General features: G+C 37.9%; 2 protein-coding genes and 1 long non-coding RNA gene across 3 annotated transcripts; 1 reads left to right on the forward strand and 2 right to left on the reverse strand.

Annotated features, from left to right (window-relative positions):
- Positions 1-3,324: 3,324 nt before the first annotated feature.
- LOC116047598 (zona pellucida-like domain-containing protein 1) lies at positions 3,325-6,701 on the reverse strand. The gene is made up of 10 exons (XM_031296485.2): positions 6,496-6,701; positions 6,168-6,394; positions 5,752-5,936; positions 5,585-5,657; positions 5,390-5,487; positions 5,221-5,301; positions 4,931-5,102; positions 4,714-4,810; positions 3,955-3,984; positions 3,325-3,828 (listed from the first exon to the last, which is right to left on the reverse strand). The coding sequence occupies exons 1-10, from the start codon at positions 6,641-6,643 to the stop codon at positions 3,692-3,694; spliced, it is 1,248 nt and encodes a 415-aa protein (XP_031152345.2). The 5' UTR covers positions 6,644-6,701; the 3' UTR covers positions 3,325-3,691.
- On the reverse strand, positions 3,355-19,266 carry LOC118495039. The gene is made up of 3 exons (XR_004897328.1): positions 19,083-19,266; positions 16,548-16,553; positions 3,355-3,367 (listed from the first exon to the last, which is right to left on the reverse strand). It is a non-coding gene; the product is annotated as an uncharacterized LOC118495039 (long non-coding RNA).
- Positions 15,427-22,419, forward strand: hspa8b (heat shock protein family A (Hsp70) member 8b). Its single transcript, XM_031296410.2, has 9 exons — positions 15,427-15,584; positions 17,896-18,105; positions 18,203-18,408; positions 18,654-18,806; positions 19,878-20,433; positions 20,962-21,164; positions 21,276-21,474; positions 21,567-21,799; positions 21,905-22,419. Exons 2-9 carry the CDS (start codon positions 17,901-17,903, stop codon positions 22,100-22,102), a joined length of 1,953 nt encoding a protein of 650 aa, XP_031152270.1. The 5' UTR covers positions 15,427-15,584; positions 17,896-17,900; the 3' UTR covers positions 22,103-22,419.
- The last annotated feature ends 132 nt before the right edge of the window (positions 22,420-22,551 follow it).

The following is a 22,551-nucleotide window of genomic DNA, read 5'->3' on the forward strand; positions in this document are numbered from 1 at the left end:
CCACAAAGTAATGAAATACGTGTGGCAGGGCACCTTTAAAGGTTCAAATTCAGTCAGAAAAAGCTTTCTAAAGATTTCAAATGTCAATTGAAAAATAAAGACACAGTGAAAAACGTGACTGTAATTTTAACCTCCACAGGACACTGGAACAACTGTGAGTTTTTGTTCAAGAAGAAAAGCAGAAATTTAAGACACCTGCTGGTCTACAGTTTGTGTTGGCTTTTGCCATTTAAGGGTTTTTTCAAACAAGAATGTCACTGGACAAAAGGAAGCACTGAGGCACACAGGGAAATATAATCACAAAATCATACATCAATCATAGTACAGTAAACCCCAAATAAAAACATTGAAAAACTAACAGAATTAAGAACAGGCAAGTCGGGCAGACCATCAGTTGTTAGGCTTTAATTAATATCCACACAGGCATGTGAATAATACCCACAGTTGTATCAGGATCTAGTTTTTAGTATTTAACACTATTTCTAAGGTCCATCATTTTGTTAGTTGCTCCCAATATGCAACACACCCATTACTCCCTAAATATCTCATGAGTCAAATAATCAAGATCTAATCTCAGTTATCATTTTGCGAGGCTAATATTAACCAACATGTGATGGCAAACAGTGGTTACAATAAAAAATGTGAATGCAAATATTCACTTCAAATTGAAAATAGCAATCTTGCTACAACCTGGTGCAATGCATATTTCCTTGTTTTCATACAAGGTTAATGTTTAATTGTGCACTGTCCCTGCATGAATAAAATGACATTTAGCGGTTGTCTCTTCTCCGCAAACTAACTCTTATTTGGACAGTATTGTTATGAATCATTTGACAGCATACAGTACGTGACACCGGATGAACTGTTGCACTTAATCATACTAAAACAAGTCAGATTAAATAAAATTACTTATATAAGTATATTTTTTTTTTGTGTCATTTTGCAAATTCTGATGAATGTCAGAGGTAGGCCAGAGGTAATGTGACTGCACATATGGAAGTACAAAGAGCTAGCAGTGAGAAAGAAAACACACCAGCACCATTCATCACACACCACAGACCAACCTACACAAGGACAAAGCCTTACTTATGTCACTTGTGGCTGTGGTATTATGGAAAAAACTAAATTCATAGTTCTGGCTGGATTTATGTATGGTCATATATCAAATAAAAGTGTAACTTTAAATGAAATTACTATTATGAATTCACTTGCATTTTCAACAAAATCTTTCAAGATATAATTAATGGCAAACTGAGTTGCACTTCTTTATTTGGTCCACACATCCTACAAACTCCAAAATGAGACAAAATAGAATGACACTGAATGCATTATTTATCAGATAAATTTGATACAAAATGCTAGTTAAAAGTGACATTGGCTCCCAAGGAATCAAGAAACAGTATAGGATCTGTCCATATATTCTTTCCATGTGTTGCAATAGTGGTACTGTATAGTACATGGAAAATGATGGTTAAGTTATTCTAGCGACTCATCTTTAAGCCTTCATTTTGTGTCTGGCTATCTCTCCATTTATACTCGCGGCAGTATATAACAAAAAGGCGTAAGAGGAAACTTGTCAGACAGAAGACTAACATTAGCTGGGCCTCAACATCAAAGCATGCAGCACTTCCCCAACAGTGGTGTCCCTGTCATAACATGAATACTGGAAAACGCCCATTGATAGTTTTTTTTTACTTAATGCCTATTACAGTTATGATAGCCCTTGTGATGTGCATTATACAGCTTACATTATACAAATATACCATTAAAAATATCCTGTATTTAGGTTTATACAGCATCTTATGTTTGTCTGGCTATAATGTGAATATGCTGTAAGAGTCTACAGCCATGCTAGCAGCTCGGTAACGCTGTACTTGGACACAGTGGTGCTTTAAATTCATGTCAGCATGAAAACATGCTTTACAACACAATTACAACATGCTACATTAATGTTTAGCAGGTTTATTGTAAACCATGTTCACCATCTTAGCGCAAAGTACAGCTGAAGCTGATGGGAATGTTATGAGTTTTAAAGGTATTTGTTCATAAAGTTAATGAACAAACTGAAATGTTTGATTTGTTGATGGGGATCACCAAAGCTATTCCAATTCATCGTGAAGGGATCATTCTAATTTGTATGCTTGAACAGTGCAAATGCAACTATATTTAAAGCATCTATATCAGTATTTTTATAGTCTCGCTTTGCCAGACCTTCATCCACAGCGCTGCAGAGGAGGGTCTGGCTAGTCCACACAGCATTCCGGTATAGGAGAAAAACGTGCTCTGGTTTATTGGCATTTCTTTAAACCAATCACAATAGTCATGGGTGGCGCTAAGCTCCGCACGGAACCACGCTGCCGCAGCAAAATAGCCTCGGGAAGGAACTTGTTTTGGTGGAACGTGTATGTTAAAAAGTTGTTTTAGTCATGCAACAGAAACCTCAGATTGGACAGATAGTCTAGCTAGCTGTCTGGATTTACCCTGCAGAGATCTGAGGAGCAGTTAACCGTAGTCCTCAGAAATCCACCGGAGTTTAAAAATTCTAAAAAATGGAATGAAACAAACTTCAAAATTAATGTTGTATTTTATTGATGGATATTACCAAACAAATGTGTAATTAATCAAATATCCAAAAAGTAAATTACACACAGATAACACGTAGCTTTTGGGACAAACTCTGGCCGTCAGACACAGCCTTGTCTATACAATGCAGTACAGTGCATTATATTTGCCTTCTCTATTATTTAAATATGTGTATGCCATTCAAAACCGGCAAGGATGTACAGCTAAAACAGTTTATAGTGGCAGTGCCCTCTAGTGGCCAAAGTAATTATAACGGGAGCAAAGCAGAAAGTATGGTGACAAAGTATAAGAATGTCAAATTCTGCATAAGGAGGTAAGTTGGGGTGGTGGACCGGTTAAACAATCACAAGACTTTCACCAAGGAGACGGGGTTTGTGTCCCATTTAAACACCAAAGTAAACTTTACAGAACAAAACGGAACAAACTGAGCTATGTCACGTTCTGTGTCACATGCGTAACCAGAAGTAACGTCTGATTTTAACCCAAACCACATTATAATATATAATAACTTAAATAAGTAGTTTTGGTGCCTAAACATGACCAAACTGTGACTGTATTACAACGTTAACAACATGTTTAAAACTGCAACCGTTACGTTCTCTGGTTTAGCCACAAGGACAGAAAACGCTCCTGGGTCGTATTTTCTTGCCACCGCTAGGAACGCTAATTTATGAAAGACACTGTTCATATTTTAATGTTTAGTTTAATGGTGTGTTTTATCAAAGAACAAAGCATGAGTACTTTTCATCATTCTGATTGAAAACACTTTAAAGGTACATCATTTCTAAATGATTACAAAAGATGCCACCATTGATTAAATACTACAATAAGACTGACAACATGATTAAAAACATGTAATTATAATGCTCAATTACATTACAGATGATGTGACTTATAATGGTTATATAGTTGCAAGCCTAGATTACTGCTGACCACCTTGTTATATTGCTGTTTGTGAAATGGAAAATAGTAGTATAGTATGATATTTCTATTGTTTCTCATTACTTGTTTTACTGTCTCTGCAGCATAATGGTGATACTTTGTAGATGACGGTTAAACTGGTTATTTGGGAGATAGGTGAAGGGATTCTGCTCTCACTCAGGGTATGTTACTGCATGATTGCTTTTTTCCGTTTGATGAACAACGCAAAGTAAACACCCATGGCAACGAGGAGAATAGTTAGGATCACGATGCAGACAATTACAGCCACCACAGGGCTGCTGTAGTTGGCCTCAGGTGGCATACCTGTGTAAGACAGGAAAGAAGAAAGGCATGAAAATATTACACCGTGTTATGATTCATGGGTAAATGAATTAATGTTGCTAATTACTGACTGAGAAAGTAATGACCAAGAAGAACCAAGATTCTTACCTAGAGAAGCCGAGTAAGTTTGAGCATCACCTGAAAAAAGTAACCAAACTATTGTCAATAATTGACGTGATTCACTTTTTGTGTCATTATTGATCAAATTAACTGATTTAATTAGTAATTTGACATTTTGGGAAATACGCTTATTCACTTGCTTGCCAAGAGTTAGATATGAAATTGATACCACTCTGACGTGTGTATGCTAAGTTAAAGATGGAGCTAACACCAGTAGCTATAGCTTAGCATAAAGACTGGAAACAGGGAGAAACAGCTAGCCGAGCTCTGTCCAATTGACCTATCAGCACCTTTAAATCGCAATAATTAACATGTTAACCATATGTTCTTTGTTTCAACCACACTAAAGTGTAAATATTACAATTTTCCCATTTCTAGTCCTTATGCTATGCTAAGCTAAGCTAATTGGCTGCTGGCAGTAGCTTCACATAGCAAACAGACTTGAGACTAGTATCGATTTTTTCATCTAACTCTTGGCAAGAATGCAAATAAGCGCATTTCCCAAAATTGTCAAACTAATTCTCTTACAAAAGATACCATGAGGAAAGATGGTCATTATATATTTTCTAATAATATAATTTATTTAGTTTATTGTCATATATGAAGTTATTCATCATGTTTAAACAAGAATCCAGTCAGATTGAATTAACCAAGCAAATCAACATTTTTAGGATGATGGATAGGATGGTTAGGATGGTTAGGATAATGAGATATTTTTGTTTATTGAATTTTGCCCTAAAGACGCACCACTGCTTAGTTTTCCCACAACAATGGCAGGCGAGGTGACTGTTCCGTTGCCAATCGCATCTGCAGCCGCTCTCTTTCTCCTTTTGGCACCACAGGTCTGTTCAAAATGGATAAAAAAAACCAATCAAAACAAAAGATGTATGAGTTAACTACAGTAAGTACATAGTTGTGATATCCTTATATGAGGACTCTTAAAGGAACTCTGGTGTCTACTCACAGGCATTAACGCACTACACGAGGCCACCTCACAGAGCCTGGTGACGCAGTGCAGGTAGAAAGTAGAAACTGTCTGATTTTTGTGCTCCACAAATCTGAAGGCCTCAAAGGAGAAGTATGCTTTCTGAGACGCCCCATTGAGTTCCACCTTAGTTTGTGGGTCACGTTGACACCTTAGGTGAAAAAAAGACATGTAATGTGACTGCACATGTGGAAGCACAAAGAGCCAGCCTGGAGTTGAGTGTAAAAGTGGAAGGTATTATATACTGTGGTTACTCATAGGAGACTCACCCTACAAAAAGGTCATAATAGGTGGTGAGCATGGGATATGGATTTGTTGATGCGTAGCATCTGTCCAGCAGCACGTTGAACCTGCGAGTAGGACAGACAGGTGGAAATTAAGTATATGTTCTTATTTAAGTAACTTATTTTTTACTGTAAACCTTCAAAACTTAAATACCTTTCTGTTAGATTGGTAGCTTTAACGGCAACATAAATCTTGGTCTTCAGGTTTAGCCCTGATTCTGGGATAGTAAGGATCCTTGTGTAAAGGCTATCCTGTTCCACAGAAAAGTAAAAACAAAATAAAGTTATTTAATGTTTAAAAAAAAAAAAAAAAACTCTGTCCAATTCCAAAAGCTAGAGCAGGTCTTACTTCGTAGAGCTGCATACTCAGTGTGGTGATGAAGCTACCATTGTTGTCTCTTATGGCAAGACTCACACCCGATCTGTATTGGATGTAAAGAAACTTGGATTAATCAAAATGTAGCTCAGTCGTGCTTTATTCATATGCAGCATAAGTGTCATTCATGACATACTCACACGGCCACTTGAGTGTTGTTCAGGATATACTGCATTGGGTAGAAGCAGGAAAACATGTACTTGATCTGCTGGCGATAGGTGATCATACCCGCAGAGGGGTCTACAGAGGTAACAGCGCCAGAGATGTTGACGAACTGGACATTTGAGAAGTCCGCAAACTGTCCAGTTCCAACCTGAGTGGTTATCTTTAAAGAAAATAAATAAAAAAAATAAACAAGTTCTGATTAATTCTTTTATGCAGGAATTCACGATATAATCACTCCTTGGTTTTCATATAATGCTATTTAATCCTATAAAAATGCACCAAAATCAAACTTTTGACTGCCATAGCATGATATCTGCTAATAAATTTGATGGACAAAATGCCTCAATTGATGTACGCTACACCAAGTTGTTAAAGCTTGTGTGATGAATACCTTAAAGCTATTTTTGCAGGATGAGATAACACTTTCATTAATGGGGAATCTGAATTTTAAGACAGGTGGGGTCACGTTCCAGTCAGCTTTCCCAAAACACTCAGGTGTATTGAACTGATTATTGAGGACCATCATTGACTCATTGTAAAGAGCTTGGTACATAGGGCAGATGTAGATGCTCAGGTCCATATTCTGAGTGCCACAGACCACAGTTATGTCCGTATTTTCTGGGAGAGATAAAAAAAAGAAAGAAAGAGGATGTAAATCAAAGTGCAATGGAGGTGTGAAAATAACAGTCACTAAACACTATGTAATAAATCCCACAAACTTGGAGGTCTGTTTGTATCGCTAAGAATGCAAGCATCTGGTAGCTGGGCCTCGGTCCTTAAAATTAGTCCAAGCTGGAACACAAGGAAGATCAGCCTCATTGTTCTGAGTTTGGACCTGTGAGAAAACAGCAAAACAATTGGAACCATTTTGTCAGAGGAAAGTGCTTTAAAAGAAAGCTTTTCAAGAATGTTAACATCAAATACAACCTTCCTGTACATTAAGGAAGGGCCTACGATGGCAATAGAGTTACTTAAGCCCATTATGCAACATACAGTGAGCAGCCACTTGAAAGAAAATGTAAAGACCTGCTTCAAACTGTGTCATGATTTATACATAGTTTCAGAAAAAAAATCTGAAAACTATGTGAAATTAGATTAGGTTAGAACTCAACTTTATTGTCAATGTGCGGAGTACAAGTTCAAAGACAACGAAATGCAGTTTGTGTCCAACCAGAAGTGCAAAAAAAGCAGAAAAATGCAATGTGATATACAAAGTAAAATATATTGTAGTGTTAAAGAGCAGAATAAATATGGCTATGTAATATTAACAATGTATGAACAACATGTACAGATATGTGCAATGTAGTAGCAGTGACATTATACTAGTAGTAAGAATAATATAGTTATAGATATATGCAGTATATTTGCAGAATATATAATAAGAATAATATAATATATATAATATTATAATATATATATATAATATAATAAGAAAAACAGAATAAATATGGATATACTGAATGAACCATATAGACATATATGCATATAAGCATGTACAGCTATTTGCAGTGTGGTAACATTATAAGAGCAGGATGAATAGTATGAAGAGCAGTAGATTATGGCTATGCGTAGGTGAAATTACCATTATCCTTCAATTAAGTTGAATCTTTGAAAGATTCTTAGACACAATGATAAGTATAATACAAAATATTAGCTGTACTTCTACACAAACATGTCCTGTATTTTGCTTGTCAAGAATATTTGAAAAAAAACTTCATTATTGATCACATAAAGACCCTCAAATTATATCTCATATGTCAAGTTTAATTCAAAGACACAAATAAACAGCATTGATGATATAGTAAGAAACTTCAAAAAAAATGTTTACAGGTGACATTTTTTGATTAAAGTATAGTCATTATAAATAAACATAGCCTACAGCAAGAAACTTCCAGGAAAAGAGGTGATAAAGTTATTGCAGGAACTCACCTGTAGGTCTTCATTGTCTGTCCTGCTATCAGCTGATCCCCTCCATTTATACTGTCGTCCCCACAGGGGTGTGTTAGACAGACAAAAGTGTAACATGAGCTGGGCTTTGAACAATTTTCATTTTTTCTGAATATTCTTTTACATAATTTTGAATTCAAATAACAATTCATCTAAGCTTTTTTTTCTTTTCACACAGTTCAACATATTAACTCCAGTTAGCCTTCTGCTGATTGTAACCTGTAGCGTTTGAATGTTTGTTTCCATACATATATATATATAAAAAGTAGAATTTGTCTTAAGAAAATGTGGTTTTATAAGTCATCCGTTGCTTTGTGGAAACAGTTATTCTATGTAAGGATTTTTGATCAGCATTTACCATTGTTGTATTACTGTACATTGTTGTTTAATTGAAAATACTCATCAAACAAGTTCAATCTATTTATCTGAAATCCTCGGACACACTTTCTGGATTAAAATGTTAACATTTAAATACCTTTCAAGTGACTACTATTTATAATGTGTCACAAAAAAGTGTTTTCAGTGATACCGAGCCTGTTTTTGGTCTTATTTGTTCATTCAAAAGGATCAATCCTCATGCCATATGTCCGCAGCTCGGTTGTATTATTAATATGACAATATTGATCTCAGCAGGGATTTATTTATTTTAGCTTGTCCTTATCTTCAATAAGGTCAAGATGTTATTTAAAGGCAGATACAGGAAGCTCAACCTGGGTACTTATTTCTTAAGAGATGAATGAGTTTCCTAGCTGATAATTTAATAATTAATAGCCAGTAATTTGTTTCATGGATGTACTAAAGATGATTTGTATAAAACATAGTTTGCTTTTATCATGTGTACTGTACTGGAATAAAGATGTTTACCGTCAGATTGATTCTGACTTTGTCGCCACATTTACTGTACAGCAGTCATCTTTTTTGATTTGGTCTGGCACAAAATATTATTTTATATGTTGGGCAATGCCAGGTTATCTGCTGATAATGATGCCTTGCAAACACTTGATTGCTGAGAGCTTCGCATAAGAAAACGTAATGTATACTAGAATATACATTATACTAGACTATGAAAGAGCAGGATCAGTGATCTGATACAAGTGTCCTCTTTAGCGATCTTATGATATCATAAAAGTCACATTATTGTTCTTTCGTGTGCAAGTTCTGTAATGGATCAGTTTTTGTTGTGGCCTCAGGCTGTAAACTGTAAATAGAAAGTCCCGGTGCTGTTTTGTACAGTCTGCGGATAAAAGACACACCTATCTGAGGGAACTCCAAAGTCTTTTGTGAAGCATGACGATAGGAAAGGGACCTCTGAGAAACTCGGGTCCCCGAAGAACAGCACCACAATACACCATGAGGGTACAGCCTTAAAAAGGTGCTTGTTAGATTACTTGAGTCATATCCAATGTCAAATGCCAGTTTTAATCTCCCTATTGTTGTCTAAATAAGCATTTGTCTGCAAGCCATGCCATCAGTGTTACTGAGGGCATATCTCTTCAAAACCTGGACCCAGAAGTAGTGAATGTGCTCACCCTTGGGGAATAATGATATTAACCTGCTCCACTGCTGTGGCAGATTTAGGTCAGGAGCCATAATCATAAACACAAGCGTTTTGTATTAAAAGAGAACAGACGCAATAGAAGACATGCTATTATTCAATTGCAAAACAAATTTTAAGCAAACTTCTTATTTGGCAAAATGTTTCCATATCCCATTTAACGAATCAATAGTTTTTTTTGACAAAGGCAAAAACCACCTGAAGCGAACTCTTTTGCACAATTGGAACATCCTTGTTTTATCAAATGTTGACGTTTTCATACAGCCTTTCTAATGGGATACTTCAAAATGCACATAAAATGAGTTTATGGAAACACGGCTATGGACCTTTTTCACAGCAGACATTATTTTTTGGGCCTTTATTTTCACAGGACAGATGAAGACATGAAAGAGGAGAGAGAGGGGGAATGACATGCAGCAAAGGGCCTGCAGGTTAGAGTCAAACCCGCGGCCGCTGCGTCGAGGAGTAAACCTCTATTAATACATGTGCGCCTGCTCTACCAACTGAGCTAACCTGGCCACCACAGCAATTTTTTTGACCTGTCATAGTAGGAAAAGCACAGCTGAAATTGATAACCTTAACGATGGCTCAATTCCATCAAGTGTCCCAGTAAGCTATTTCAGTGAGTCAGCATGCACAACGCCAGGGCCTATCCTAAGTGGAATGCAGCCATCATTAATGGTGTGCTTTTCCTACTATGACATGTCAACATGTCTGCCGTGAAAAAAGGTCTATTGTTAGTGTTTGCTTAAAGTGTCCATATTATAAAAAATCACTTTTTCTGGGATTTGGGGTGTTATTTTGTGTCTCTGGTGCTTCCACACGCAAACAAACTTTGAAAAAAAAAACATCCATGCTGTTTTGAGTGAGATACAGGTTTCTGAATGTATCCTGCCTTCAGTCTCCGGGTGAGCTGTTCAAAATCTGCACGGCTTTCTACGTAACTAGCCGAAACGAAGGGGCTAGGGGGCTAACCTAGCATGCTAGCACTAGCATGCTAGCTCGTTCTCAATGGCAAAACACTGCTACAACACACACAAATTCACCCTAATCTACAAAATAAATTGTATAGAACTACTTACATGTCCCTGTTCTACAGGTATTCCACGCAAAGTTGGAAGTGCACCCTCGTTTAGAAGAAGTCTCCCGGCTAATCCTGCCTTGTACAGGCCGAAGTTGCAGAAACAGCTAGCTAGCTCATGTAATCTTTACCCAGCTACCGACTGCCAACAAAGACGTTAGAGAAGTTGAGATGTCTCACTCTGTAGCTAAAACAGACCTAAACACAGGGTGAAAAGAGGAGCTGCAGCAATGTGCAGTACAACAAAAATATGGTGTTTTTTGAAAATTAAACCACGTAAACCTATTCTGATACAATCTCAAATTACAATTATGAACCTGAAAATGGGCATAATATGGCCACTTTAAGGTGTATTTTAATGTACAGTTCACACAAATGTAGTTCTTTAAAGAGTCCAAATTCTGACTCATGACTCAGCTTGAATGTGAAAAAACAATGACTTTGACCGTTTCAGGATGAATTTATCCTCAATTTGTACCTAATAATCTACAGTCTTCAGTCCACAATATAGGCTGACACGTACACATGAGCATTAAATATCTTAATTAAAAAAAAAACATAAGATCGGATGACAACGCTGTATCCCTGCATTACCTGGGAATGAAGTAGACCAAGAGCGTATATTATTAGCTTAGCTGAGATGCATGGATTGTAAGGCCCGGCTTATCACAGATAAACTATCAGTGTGTATGTTGGTCAATACCGTAAATAACAATAAATGGTAGTACAGAAATGCCCCAAATATGTTTGAGGTAATTAAGAAACGTTATCCACTGCACAATATCTGCTCAGCACCAAACAGCAGACCGATTAGCTGGTGAACACAGTGGAGCATTCAGCAGCTAAAGAGCCCGATTTCCTCAGGAGTTCAAAAACAAAGATAAAAGAGAGTGAATATCACCTGGTGTGAATCACCAGAGGCCTCACGGTACGATATCATCACAATACTTATGTCACGATACGATATTATTGTGATTTTAAACATATTGCAATATTCTGCGATATATTGCAATTTATTACCTTTTTTCCAACTTATCTTGTCCCCAAAAGGAACTTTATCAACATCTGTTTTATCTAAAAAGATACATTTCTCTGTTTGTTCATCTCACTTCAATTGTATTGCTGCAAAATGGGATTGTCAAGCAGACAAACTGACCAACACATATGTAATAAAAGATCGATACTTAGCTTCTGAAGTCTGTGTATCGATACTGTATTGCCACGGAAAATATCACGATGCTATGCTGTATTGATTTTTTTCCGCCCACCCCTAGTGATTATTGGACTAACACTGATCAGGTGTCCGGAAACACGACTCTAGATGAATGATAATGTTGCTCTGCTGTTTACTATCATGTTCGCCATATCAATTTAAAGAGGATTTTCTACGTCAATATTGTGTTCGCAACTTATTTGCACTGCCCGAGGTGGCCTAAAAAAGTCAATTACTGTGGGTTTAATTAGTGAGTTTTTGAGGTGTTGGTAGGCAGATTTTGTAACCTTTGAACAGAGCCAGGCTAGCTGTTTCCCTATTTTCGGCCTTTCTGCTATGCTAAGCTAAACCAACGAGCTGCAGCCTTGTATGTAAAGGACAGACACGACAGAGGCGAAAGAGAATAATTGTATGTGAAAGGGAATTATCACCCAACTCTGAAGGTGGTGTGTACTGTTTTTCCAACCATAACGAAAAGAAGGATCTTGGTGTGTATATCCATAATTGTTAAACTCTAATAAATCTTTATAACCGGCACAGAACAGCTCCATCTATACATCCCATTTAACTCGCAGGGTAGAGTTTGGGTGAGCTCTACTTTATCAACATGCATCCCTTACATTTTGTAAGAATGCCAGGCCACTGCACATACCACTGTCATGTGTCAGTGAATGTGACTCATAGACGTGAGGAATATAATCTTCATATAATCTCAATGGAAACTGTGAAGAAATAATTAAAGTTAACATCCTAAAGTGCCTTAATATGATAATGAGATTACTAAGAAGTTACATGTTTTTTGGAAATATGGGTGTCGGTAAGGAAAAAGTGTAACTGTGCTCATGTCAAATGTGTACAAAACAAATGCTTCCACGGATGTTTACATTAAAACAAGAATAGTGCTTACAAAAGTCTTAGGGGACAAAACAAGTGTTGTGTCTCTAGGCTTGTGACAGTAAAGGCATTTTGATGCATCGCCACTAAAGGGGCTCTTGGGAACATTGAAAAAGGCAGTTCATAAACAGCCTAAGTGCATTACACAAGGCCACGTAGAACAGCCAGTGTTTTCATAAAATCTGACTTTTATGTTGTCATTGGCACTCTAAACAATAAGGAATTATCAGCACTTGATTTCAGCCTCATAGCCTGTGAAGGCACAACATAACCTGAGAATTCAAGTCAGCAGTAAAGTATAGTTTTGCAACTTGAGCGCCTAAATAAATTACAATGTCCATCCTTCTCATTACTGTACAGTTTGTGTGATCTTTCTGCATTTTTACATTTAGAAAGCTCCAAATAAGCCATTGCAAGCTCAATATTTTTATTTTATTATGTATGTACATTTTATTTGTATACATTGTAGTTAGATCTATCTTATTGGATCTTATCTTTTCCTTCCTTTTTTTGTCTTGCATCTTTACAGGGTCAACCGGAAAGTATCAAATGATTTAGTTTAACCCAGATATCCTTTAACAACAGCTTTTGTAAGTAGACCATGATGTACTGTGAGTCACACTATGCATGCAACACCTGAGCAGTATCATATCAAGTAATGATATAAGGGCCCTTTTAAAAAAAAAAAAAAAGTCATGACACAATTCTTGCATGTATGCACTGTAAATGGTAAACCAAAACCAGGGTTTGTTATTAAACTTGATAATCTGTGACCCATCCCAACTGTTGTTTTTTGGAGATCCACCCTAATATCAGTAACTGTTCTCACATGGAATATTTGGTGTTGCAGATCATGCTACAGATCTTTTTTTTTTCGTGGGATAAGCTTACATTTTAGTGTCCTTGATGCTAAGAGAATCATGTTTGTAGGTATGGTTCAGCTTTTCGGTTCTCCTTGTTGCACTGACTGCAAAGAGTTATACAGTGGTGGAAGAAGTACTCCATTACAAGCCATGCATCCAAAAGCTTAAAGACGTATAGTCGAATGAGCCCTCTTATATGTTCTCATATGTTTATGCAGTATTATGGGATTACTATGACTGATTGCTATGACTGATTACTATTTTAATCCTGTAGTTGGTCCAGGTGAAGCTAATTTTACTTGATATACTGTTAGGTACTGTGAGATAATGATGCATCACATTTTATAAGATGATCATATATATGCAAAATCTTAATCTAAGTTACTATAGCTGCCAGATAAATATAGTAGAGTAAAAAAGTACAATACTGTATTTCTTTTTGAAATGTAGTATCAAGTAGCAGCAAATAGAAAATAATCAAGTGAAGTACCTCAAAATCTTACTTATGTACAATACTTAATGTTACTTTCCACCACTGTTGAGACATGTGCAGTAAACTCAATAATATGCATACATTAGTTATACAGTATTGTTGTACTGCTTATACCTTTACTTCACTACATTTGAGAGGTTAATGTACTTTTTACTCCACTTTATTTGAAACTTATAATTACTTACTTACTTAAAATGAAAACATATGAACTGCTTTTATGATATGATGCAATACTACAGTACTAATATACCCAGTAGAATACAAAGTATCTGAAAGTAGCTTCACATTGACAAACTACAACTTAAAAAACCTCTTACATGTATTTATTAGTAATACAAACAGAATCATAACGTATTCGATAATAACATAACACTGTGAAATGAGCCATTCTGCACAATGAGTACTTTCACTTTTGATACTTTAAGTACCTTAAATACTTTGTATATTAGAAATACTTTAAAATGTACATTTCTGTTAAAGTATAGTATAAAGTAGCATAAAATGGAAGCACCCAAGTAAAATACAAGTGCCTCAAAATTGTACTTGAATAAATGTACTTAGTTGAAGTAACATTTTCAATGCAGGATTTTTTAATGGGTATGTTTTATGTGCCATTATCAATGGTTGAATGTGACTAATTACATTTACTCAATTACTGTACTTAAAGCTTTAGTGCGTAACTTTTTGACATTAATGACTGTCCGTTACATTCAAGCCATTGCCAAATGAGTTGCTACAAAGCTAATTAAGATTGTCAGCTCCACACAACTCTCTGTATTTCTCAGTATGACTATGTTCAGAAGATTGTGGCGTCCGATGACTTTCCTGCACAGAAGCTCAAGTGAAGATAATGACCTCTTCTGAAGAGTCCATCATGTTTTTTAATCCTCTGTGTCCTCCTTGGCTAGCAATGGGGATGACAGAAACAACGCACTATAGCTTTAAGTACAATCTTGTATCTTATTTCCATTTTATGGTACTTTATACTTCTACTCCACTACATTTTGGAAGCCAATGTTGTACTATGACACGACAGCTTTAGTTGCTAGTTACTTTGCAGATTGGCAGATTATTTATACAAAATATAAATCAATTTATAAAATATGTCATATTATAGATTAAGCTACCCAGCTGTAGCCTGTATATAAAGTAATTAAAATCAGCACCACCTTTACCAGCTGCAACAGCCTTATTGCATCAATAATTATAATCCAGTGATATATATGATTCTAAAATGGGCCATTTTGCTTAACAAGTACTTTTACTTTTGATACTTTAAGTATACATGGATTCTAATGTTCTTTTACTTTAGAAATTGAATGCAGGACTTTTATTTAAAACAGTGTTTCTACACTGTGATATTGCTACTTTTACTAACAGTAAGTAGGCTCCTTCTTCCACCACTGTAATCAGCCATTGTCAAATAGCCATGCTGCATAATAATCATAGACAGTAAAAGTAATTCATAATAATCTTGATAGCAGCTGCTGTGTCAACGTGCAAACAATATTTCCAATTGGACCATTTGTAGAGGCAGTGATGGAGGCTGATTGGCCAGCATTGCTTCTCCTGTGTTCTGGAGAGTTCTGAGAGGAAGTGTTGTGGAGGAGTCGCGGCCGCTCACACACGCACACACTGACAGGCAGCAGGAATCAGGGGACCCTTCACAACGAGAGTTGCTCCGGGTGAACCAGCCTGCAGTATTAATAACAACCAGTTTAACGATAAGCCGATTAAACGACCGATTCCGAATTTAACGGAGGTAAGTATTAGCTAGTTGAATACTGTATTATAGTAACTTTTTCTGGTCAGAGACGTTATATTAGCTAGCTAACGTTTTTTGCTAACGTTAATTTAATAGCAAATATAATAGCAAATAGATACCGACTGGTATTTGAATATTACGTTAGGCAAATCCAACTGCACATATCTCCTCCATTAACACCAACTCTTATTAATTGATGCTTTAAGATGACTGTTTGTATTGTTATGGTTGTGTATGTTAATTAAGGGTGACCAATTTAACAGGAGAGCTAACGTGGCTATAACCTACCTAACCCTATATACCCTATAACAACAGGTATGAATTGGTGCGGCTAACACGCTTGCTAATTTGGTTAGCAAAGTTGCTAATTTGCGTTGAAATCATGCACATCTTCTTGAGAGGTTATTTAAAGCCTTGTAAAGTGTGTCCAAGTTATGAGAAAGCGAAAGGAATGTTCCAGAAAGTTCCCATCCTTCTGTAATGTGAAGTGGCACGCCCTCCTGTGCTGGGGCTGCGGTTGATAGCTAAGCTAACGTTAATGATGCAGCACTTCACCCTACTCTTCTTGCTTAGTGGCTAGCTGTCACACTTTTTCTTTCATAAACCCCCTTGTCCCAAAACCAAATTACCTTTAACAACTATTAACAATATTAGTGAAACTACTGTTGTAACAACAGGAGCCAAGTTTAATTGTGTTAACCTTATCTAAAACATGAACTTGCATGTTTGTCATTAGTTTCTGTCGTACAAATCAAAAATCAAATTAGATTGTGCACAAACCTACAGACAAAAGACAAGGCTCTGCTGCTATATTGACTTGGACAACGTAATATCCAAATATACCTTGCTGTTGACAAGGTATATTTCTGATTTGACTGACATTTTGGCTTGATGAGCATTGGTTGTTTTCATTACCAATTGATCAAATAATAATTGAGACTATAAAGTGTCAGAAAATACAAAAAACTAGCTCATCACAAGTTTACAGTTTTTTTATATATATGATGATAATCATAATATCAAAGAATATACTATATACGTTACAAAGGGGTTTAACATGGTCGAACCAGAATTAACAGGATAACATTGCAAGATTGCAATGAGGCAAATACTTAAATACTTGTAAAATAAAACAGTTAAAATAACAAGGAAATGAAATAACCAACATAATACAATATTAAAAACCCACATAAGATAGGCGGAAAAGCAGCAGATTTAGCATTTTTGCTTGAAAAATGATTGAAGCTTCGAGATTGAAGCAAGGTATGACGACCTTTGCCCATGATAGCTGTAATGACCTCCCATGTGGCTTAACATTAGGCTGACGTTACAGTATATTGATATTATGCTGCTGTAGCAACAGTAAGCATTACATAGGGCCTGCTCAAAGAAGTTACTGCTTACTGAGTCATCTTGATAACTTTGTTGTAGAGTGAAACAAGTCTTTTTTTTTTTTCATTTTCCCGATTTTATATGGTTTTCAGAAAATTATCCCAGTAACTTATAAACCCAGCTCTAGTTCAATTCAAACCGTTTTTAATTAGTGTTATACAAAACCGCAAGTCACAAGAAGTAGCAGAAAACCTACACCTCAAATCAGACAAAGTTTAGCATCTTGTTCTTGACACATGAACCGAACAATGAATTCAGAATCAAAATAGTGGCTGAATAATTTTCAGTGGATCAACTTATTGATGTTAATGTTCAGTTCAGTGAGGTTATCAGGCTGTACAGTAAACCTGCATCTCATAAAAGGCCCTCTCCTCCCTGTTGTCTGCTGTTGCCATAATAAAGGAAGTTGTTGCCAAGCTGTCAAACGTGGGAGGCTTGTAAACAGGTGCTGTGGACCTTTACTTCACTAAGACAAGTTTGTTTCCACTTCTGTTTGAGCTGCTCAGACTCTGAGAATAGCCTCATTACACCATACTAAATGTGCCTCATGGTGCAGTGTTTCCAACAGAGTTAGAGTCCAGTTTTTTGGCTTACAGGTTTGTTTGAGGGTAGGGGGCAAGGTATCAGTACCGGTATCCAAAATCTTTGAACAATACCCAGCCCTACAAATGAGAGAGGGACAAGGAGGGGCTGAGCGTATCAATGAGCTGTACACAGCTCTAGAATGAAATAAGATATAACCCTTTTTAAACACAAAAAAAAAAAAAAAATCAATATGTGGCAGTCAACGTTGGCAAATAAATCAATGTATGGGAATTGCTGTGGTAGCCAGCCACGGTTACTCATCTGTCATATACCCAGATTTTCAGTTCAGTCCCAATGTACGGTTAACAGCTGATGATTTTTATATTTTCAGGAACTATGTCCAAGGGACCAGCAGTCGGCATTGACCTGGGCACTACCTACTCCTGTGTAGGAGTGTTTCAGCACGGCAAAGTTGAGATCATTGCCAATGACCAGGGAAACAGGACCACACCCAGTTATGTTGCCTTCACTGACACTGAGAGGCTGATTGGGGATGCAGCCAAGAATCAGGTGGCCCTGAACCCCAACAACACAGTATTTGGTATGAAACACTTTTTTTCTAAACAAGTATGATTAGTTCACTTTTAATGCTCCTCCTTATTTATTGCATTTTTTTTTATTTTTTTATTGTCCCTCAGATGCAAAGCGTCTCATTGGACGTCGGTTTGATGACAGCGTTGTCCAGTCAGACATGAAACACTGGCCATTTATAGTCATTAATGATGCTACACGCCCCAAAGTACAAGTGGAGTACAAGGGCGAGACCAAAACCTTCTACCCAGAGGAGATCTCCTCCATGGTGCTAATTAAAATGAAGGAGATCGCAGAGGCATACCTTGGGAAGGTAAACCTGTGTGTTGAGTTTTACAAAATTGACTGCTATGTCCCCTGCAAAACATGGAATTTTTAAACCGAACCCTGCAGTATTTGTTTCCTGTTTACAACAATAATATTGTTGTTAAAATAGACTCGGGATCTCAGAGCTCCAATTTAACTTAGTGTTGATAAAAGCTTAACTTTTTTTTTGTTGAAAATGTCATTTATGTCTCATTATCTGCTGCAACTTGTAACCATTTTCTTTTCTTGCAGACTGTAACAAATGCAGTCGTGACTGTGCCTGCCTACTTCAATGACTCTCAGCGCCAGGCCACCAAAGATGCAGGGACCATTTCTGGGCTTAATGTCCTTCGTATCATCAACGAGCCGACTGCTGCTGCTATTGCTTATGGCCTGGACAAAAAGGTAAAATAATCCTTAGGCTACAGCTTTCTATAAACTGTAGTGTGTTGTGGGAAATTGCATGTTAATGACCACACTAAAAATGACTTTCTGGCCTGTCTTTTGAAGGACTATTACTCTTTTTTTTTTTAAAGTTTTTTTGTTTTTGTCAGTTTTATGTGTACTTTTGGAGTCCAACATGTGATATTTAAATGTACCAAAGTAATGTAGACTTTGAAAAAATTCCCCAAAGCACTTGCTGAAGGTGGATGTATCCAATACTACACTACTACAAATTACAATAAAATCATTTCAAACTAGGCGCCCGGATAGCTCAGTTGGTAGAGCGGGCGCCCATATATAGAGGTTTACTTCTCGATGCAGCGGGCCCCAGTTCGACTCCCTTTGCTGCATGTCTTTCCCCTTCTCTCTCCCCTTTCATGTCTTCATCTGTCCTGTCAAAAATAAAGCCTGAAAATGCCCCAAAAAAACAATCTAAAATAATGGAGTGTGGTCTAGACCAGTGGTTCCCAACCTTTTTTCCTTGGCGCCCCCCCTACTTGTGTCTAAGAAAAGCTGAGCCCCCCCTCCGAAACCGAAGTTGAGGTAACGTTCCCTTACTTTCTTTTTTGATACAGAGGAGTTATCAGCACTTTTACGCTTCTCCGCCATGTTTCATTCATAAAATAGTGATGCCGTGGCGACAGGAAAAACGAGGATAATAGCAGCTAGCAGCTGACCTGATGACAGCAGGGTCCCAGGTTAAGAGGTCCCGGAGGTTTGACCTACTAAGTAGCCTGCCTACAAGTTTAAGCGAGAACAAAAATATATAGTTTTTATACAGACTTTTGTATACATTATATATTTATCATAATTTTTTTAACGTGCAAATTATTTTTTTTTTTACCTCAACCTCAAACCAGATAAAGACTTGCACCCCCCCTGTGATCTTTGCCGCCCCCCTTAGGGGTCCCCGGACCCCAGGTTGGGAACCACTGGTCTAGACCTACTCTATTTGTAAAGTGTCTCGAGATAACTCTTGTTATAATTTGATACTATAAATAAAATTGAATTGAATTGAATTTCAAACTACAGGTTGGAGCTGAGAGAAACGTCCTCATCTTTGACCTGGGCGGTGGCACGTTTGACGTCTCCATCTTGACCATTGAAGATGGCATCTTTGAGGTGAAGTCCACAGCAGGCGACACACACTTGGGTGGAGAAGACTTTGACAACCGAATGGTCAACCACTTTATCGCCGAATTCAAACGCAAGTACAAAAAAGACATCGGCGACAACAAGAGGGCGGTGCGTCGTCTGCGCACGGCGTGCGAGAGGGCCAAGCGCACTTTGTCATCCAGCACTCAGGCCAGCATTGAAATCGATTCTCTGTACGAGGGAGTTGATTTCTACACCTCGATCACCAGGGCCCGGTTTGAGGAGCTGAACGCAGACCTGTTCCGAGGAACCCTGGAGCCCGTGGAAAAGGCTCTCCGTGACGCCAAGATGGACAAGGCTCAAATCCATGACATTGTCTTGGTGGGAGGTTCGACTCGTATTCCCAAGATCCAGAAGCTGCTGCAGGACCTTTTCAATGGGAAGGAGCTCAATAAGAGCATTAATCCTGACGAAGCAGTGGCCTATGGTGCAGGTATAACCCCTTTTATGTCCATCAGTATAGCAGTAACTATGGCTGAAAAAAACAAACAATGACGATTTTTAAAATAGTTTCTTTTCCCTAGAATCGATATTTTGTATTTATTTTTTTACCAATGATTCACCTTAATATTTTCTATTGATACGGTCCTGCTGGCGACAACTGCATCAGCTAAACAGACCGAAAGCAGGAAAATGTAGAAAATACAAGTTACAGTATGGACTTGTCCGACTGACTGACTGCCATATGATGTGCATTCTTTTGCGGAAACAGTTAGTTTTTAGAAATGTCTCATGTTATATTGTAGGACATAGATCATGTATTATTCAACTTTTCTTTTTTGTTAAAGAAGGAAAAGAAAATCACAATTCTCAATACTATCGAATCGCTATATATATGTATGTGTATATATATATCTCGTCCCAGCCCTAGCTGTAACACAGTAAAATCTTGAGAGACAGCGATTGAACGAGAACATTGGCTACAAATGTGAAAATCAAAACCCACCCATTTGTTCTGCAGCTGTGCAGGCAGCCATCCTGTCAGGCGACAAATCGGAGAATGTGCAGGACCTGCTTCTGCTGGACGTGACCCCCTTGTCTCTGGGCATCGAGACTGCCGGAGGAGTCATGACTGTTCTCATCAAGAGGAACACCACGATCCCCACAAAGCAGACGCAGACTTTTACCACCTATTCAGACAACCAGCCTGGTGTACTCATTCAGGTATGACCGCCATATTTAGCAGGGCCAAAAAAACCCACATTATTATAGAGAATTGTCTTTCATTTCAAATAAATCTTTTATTGATGGGTTGACCTGAGGTTATATCTGCAGGTGTTTGAGGGTGAAAGGGCCATGACCAAAGACAACAACCTTTTGGGGAAATTTGAGCTGACTGGAATCCCCCCGGCACCCCGAGGGGTTCCCCAGATTGAGGTGACCTTTGATATCGACGCCAACGGCATCATGAACGTGTCCGCGGTCGACAAGAGCACCGGGAAGGAGAACAAGATCACGATCACCAACGACAAAGGTAACCGCAAGAATTAAGTTTTAACGCTGTGTCTTTATTGTGAAATTTGACGTGCCACAGCACTCGTGTTCATTTGAAATCAAACCGTCTAGGTCGCTTGAGCAAGGAGGACATTGAGCGTATGGTCCAGGAAGCAGAGAAGTACAAGTCTGAGGATGACGTACAGAGAGAGAAGGTGTCTGCCAAGAACGGTCTCGAGTCCTACGCCTTCAACATGAAGTCCACCGTGGAGGACGAGAAACTGAAAGACAAGATCAGCGACGAGGACAAACAGAAGATTGTGGACAAGTGTAACGAGGTCATCAGCTGGCTGGATAGAAACCAGGTATGAATTAGCAGAAGCTGGTGGTTATGGTCATAGGTGTTAAAATAAACGTTGGGCTGGCATCAGATGTGATACTTAATTCCTCTTCTTTCCCTCTTTCATCAGTCTGCAGAAAAAGATGAGTTTGAGCATCAGCAGAAGGAGTTGGAGAAGGTGTGTAACCCCGTCATGACCAAGCTGTACCAGAATGCAGGGGGCATGCCGGGGGGCATGCCGGGGGGGATGCCGGGCGGCTTCCCTGGAGCTGGTGATGTTCCTGGAGGAGGAGCATCCTCCGGTCCCACCATTGAGGAGGTTGACTAAACTTGTGGTTTAGCAAACTTGCATGAGCTTGTTCTTTTTCCTGTTTTGAGGTTGGTGTGAAGGGTGATCACAGTCGTACTATCTCAGTTATCTAAATTGTTATAGTCAGAACCATTAACCACGTCTCTTTTGGGATTGTTTTGATCATTTTTGTGGGCCGGGCTTAAGACAACCTTTGCACTGTGTGGCTTCTCAAGCGACTGTGTTGCATCTAGTTAAACCAGTTAATGTTCCTATTACCACAGTGTGTTCCTTTCTGAGTTGGTTATGTGTACTTTGCAAAATGAGACTAAATAAAAGTTATTTTTGAACTTGGACTCATTGCTCATCTATTTCATCACCTTAATTATATAAAGATTTTAGGTGTTACAGTCAGAGGTGTGCCATCAGGGCCAGCAAGGCCTTCTCTGCTGGCCAAGAGATTGTCAGAATCAGAAAATTATATTTTT

Source organism: Sander lucioperca, chromosome 5 (assembly GCF_008315115.2).
Source record: "Sander lucioperca isolate FBNREF2018 chromosome 5, SLUC_FBN_1.2, whole genome shotgun sequence".
NCBI lineage: Eukaryota > Metazoa > Chordata > Actinopteri > Perciformes > Percidae > Sander > Sander lucioperca.

Excerpts from the sequence above, each read along its gene's own strand:
- LOC116047598 (XM_031296485.2), bottom strand. The coding sequence starts at position 6,643 with ATGGTTCCAATTGTTTTGCTGTTTTCTCACAGGTCCAAACTCAGAACA. Across the intron at positions 5,103-5,220 it reads TATTATGACCTTTTTGTAGG|GTGTCAACGTGACCCACAAA; the intron begins GTGAGTCTCCTA and ends TTTTCACCTAAG. Across the intron at positions 4,811-4,930 it reads CGTGTAGTGCGTTAATGCCT|ACCTGTGGTGCCAAAAGGAG; the intron begins GTGAGTAGACAC and ends CATTTTGAACAG.
- hspa8b (XM_031296410.2), top strand. The coding sequence starts at position 17,901 with ATGTCCAAGGGACCAGCAGTCGGCATTGACCTGGGCACTACCTACTCC. Across the intron at positions 20,434-20,961 it reads AGCAGTGGCCTATGGTGCAG|CTGTGCAGGCAGCCATCCTG; the intron begins GTATAACCCCTT and ends TTTGTTCTGCAG. Across the intron at positions 21,475-21,566 it reads CACGATCACCAACGACAAAG|GTCGCTTGAGCAAGGAGGAC; the intron begins GTAACCGCAAGA and ends CAAACCGTCTAG.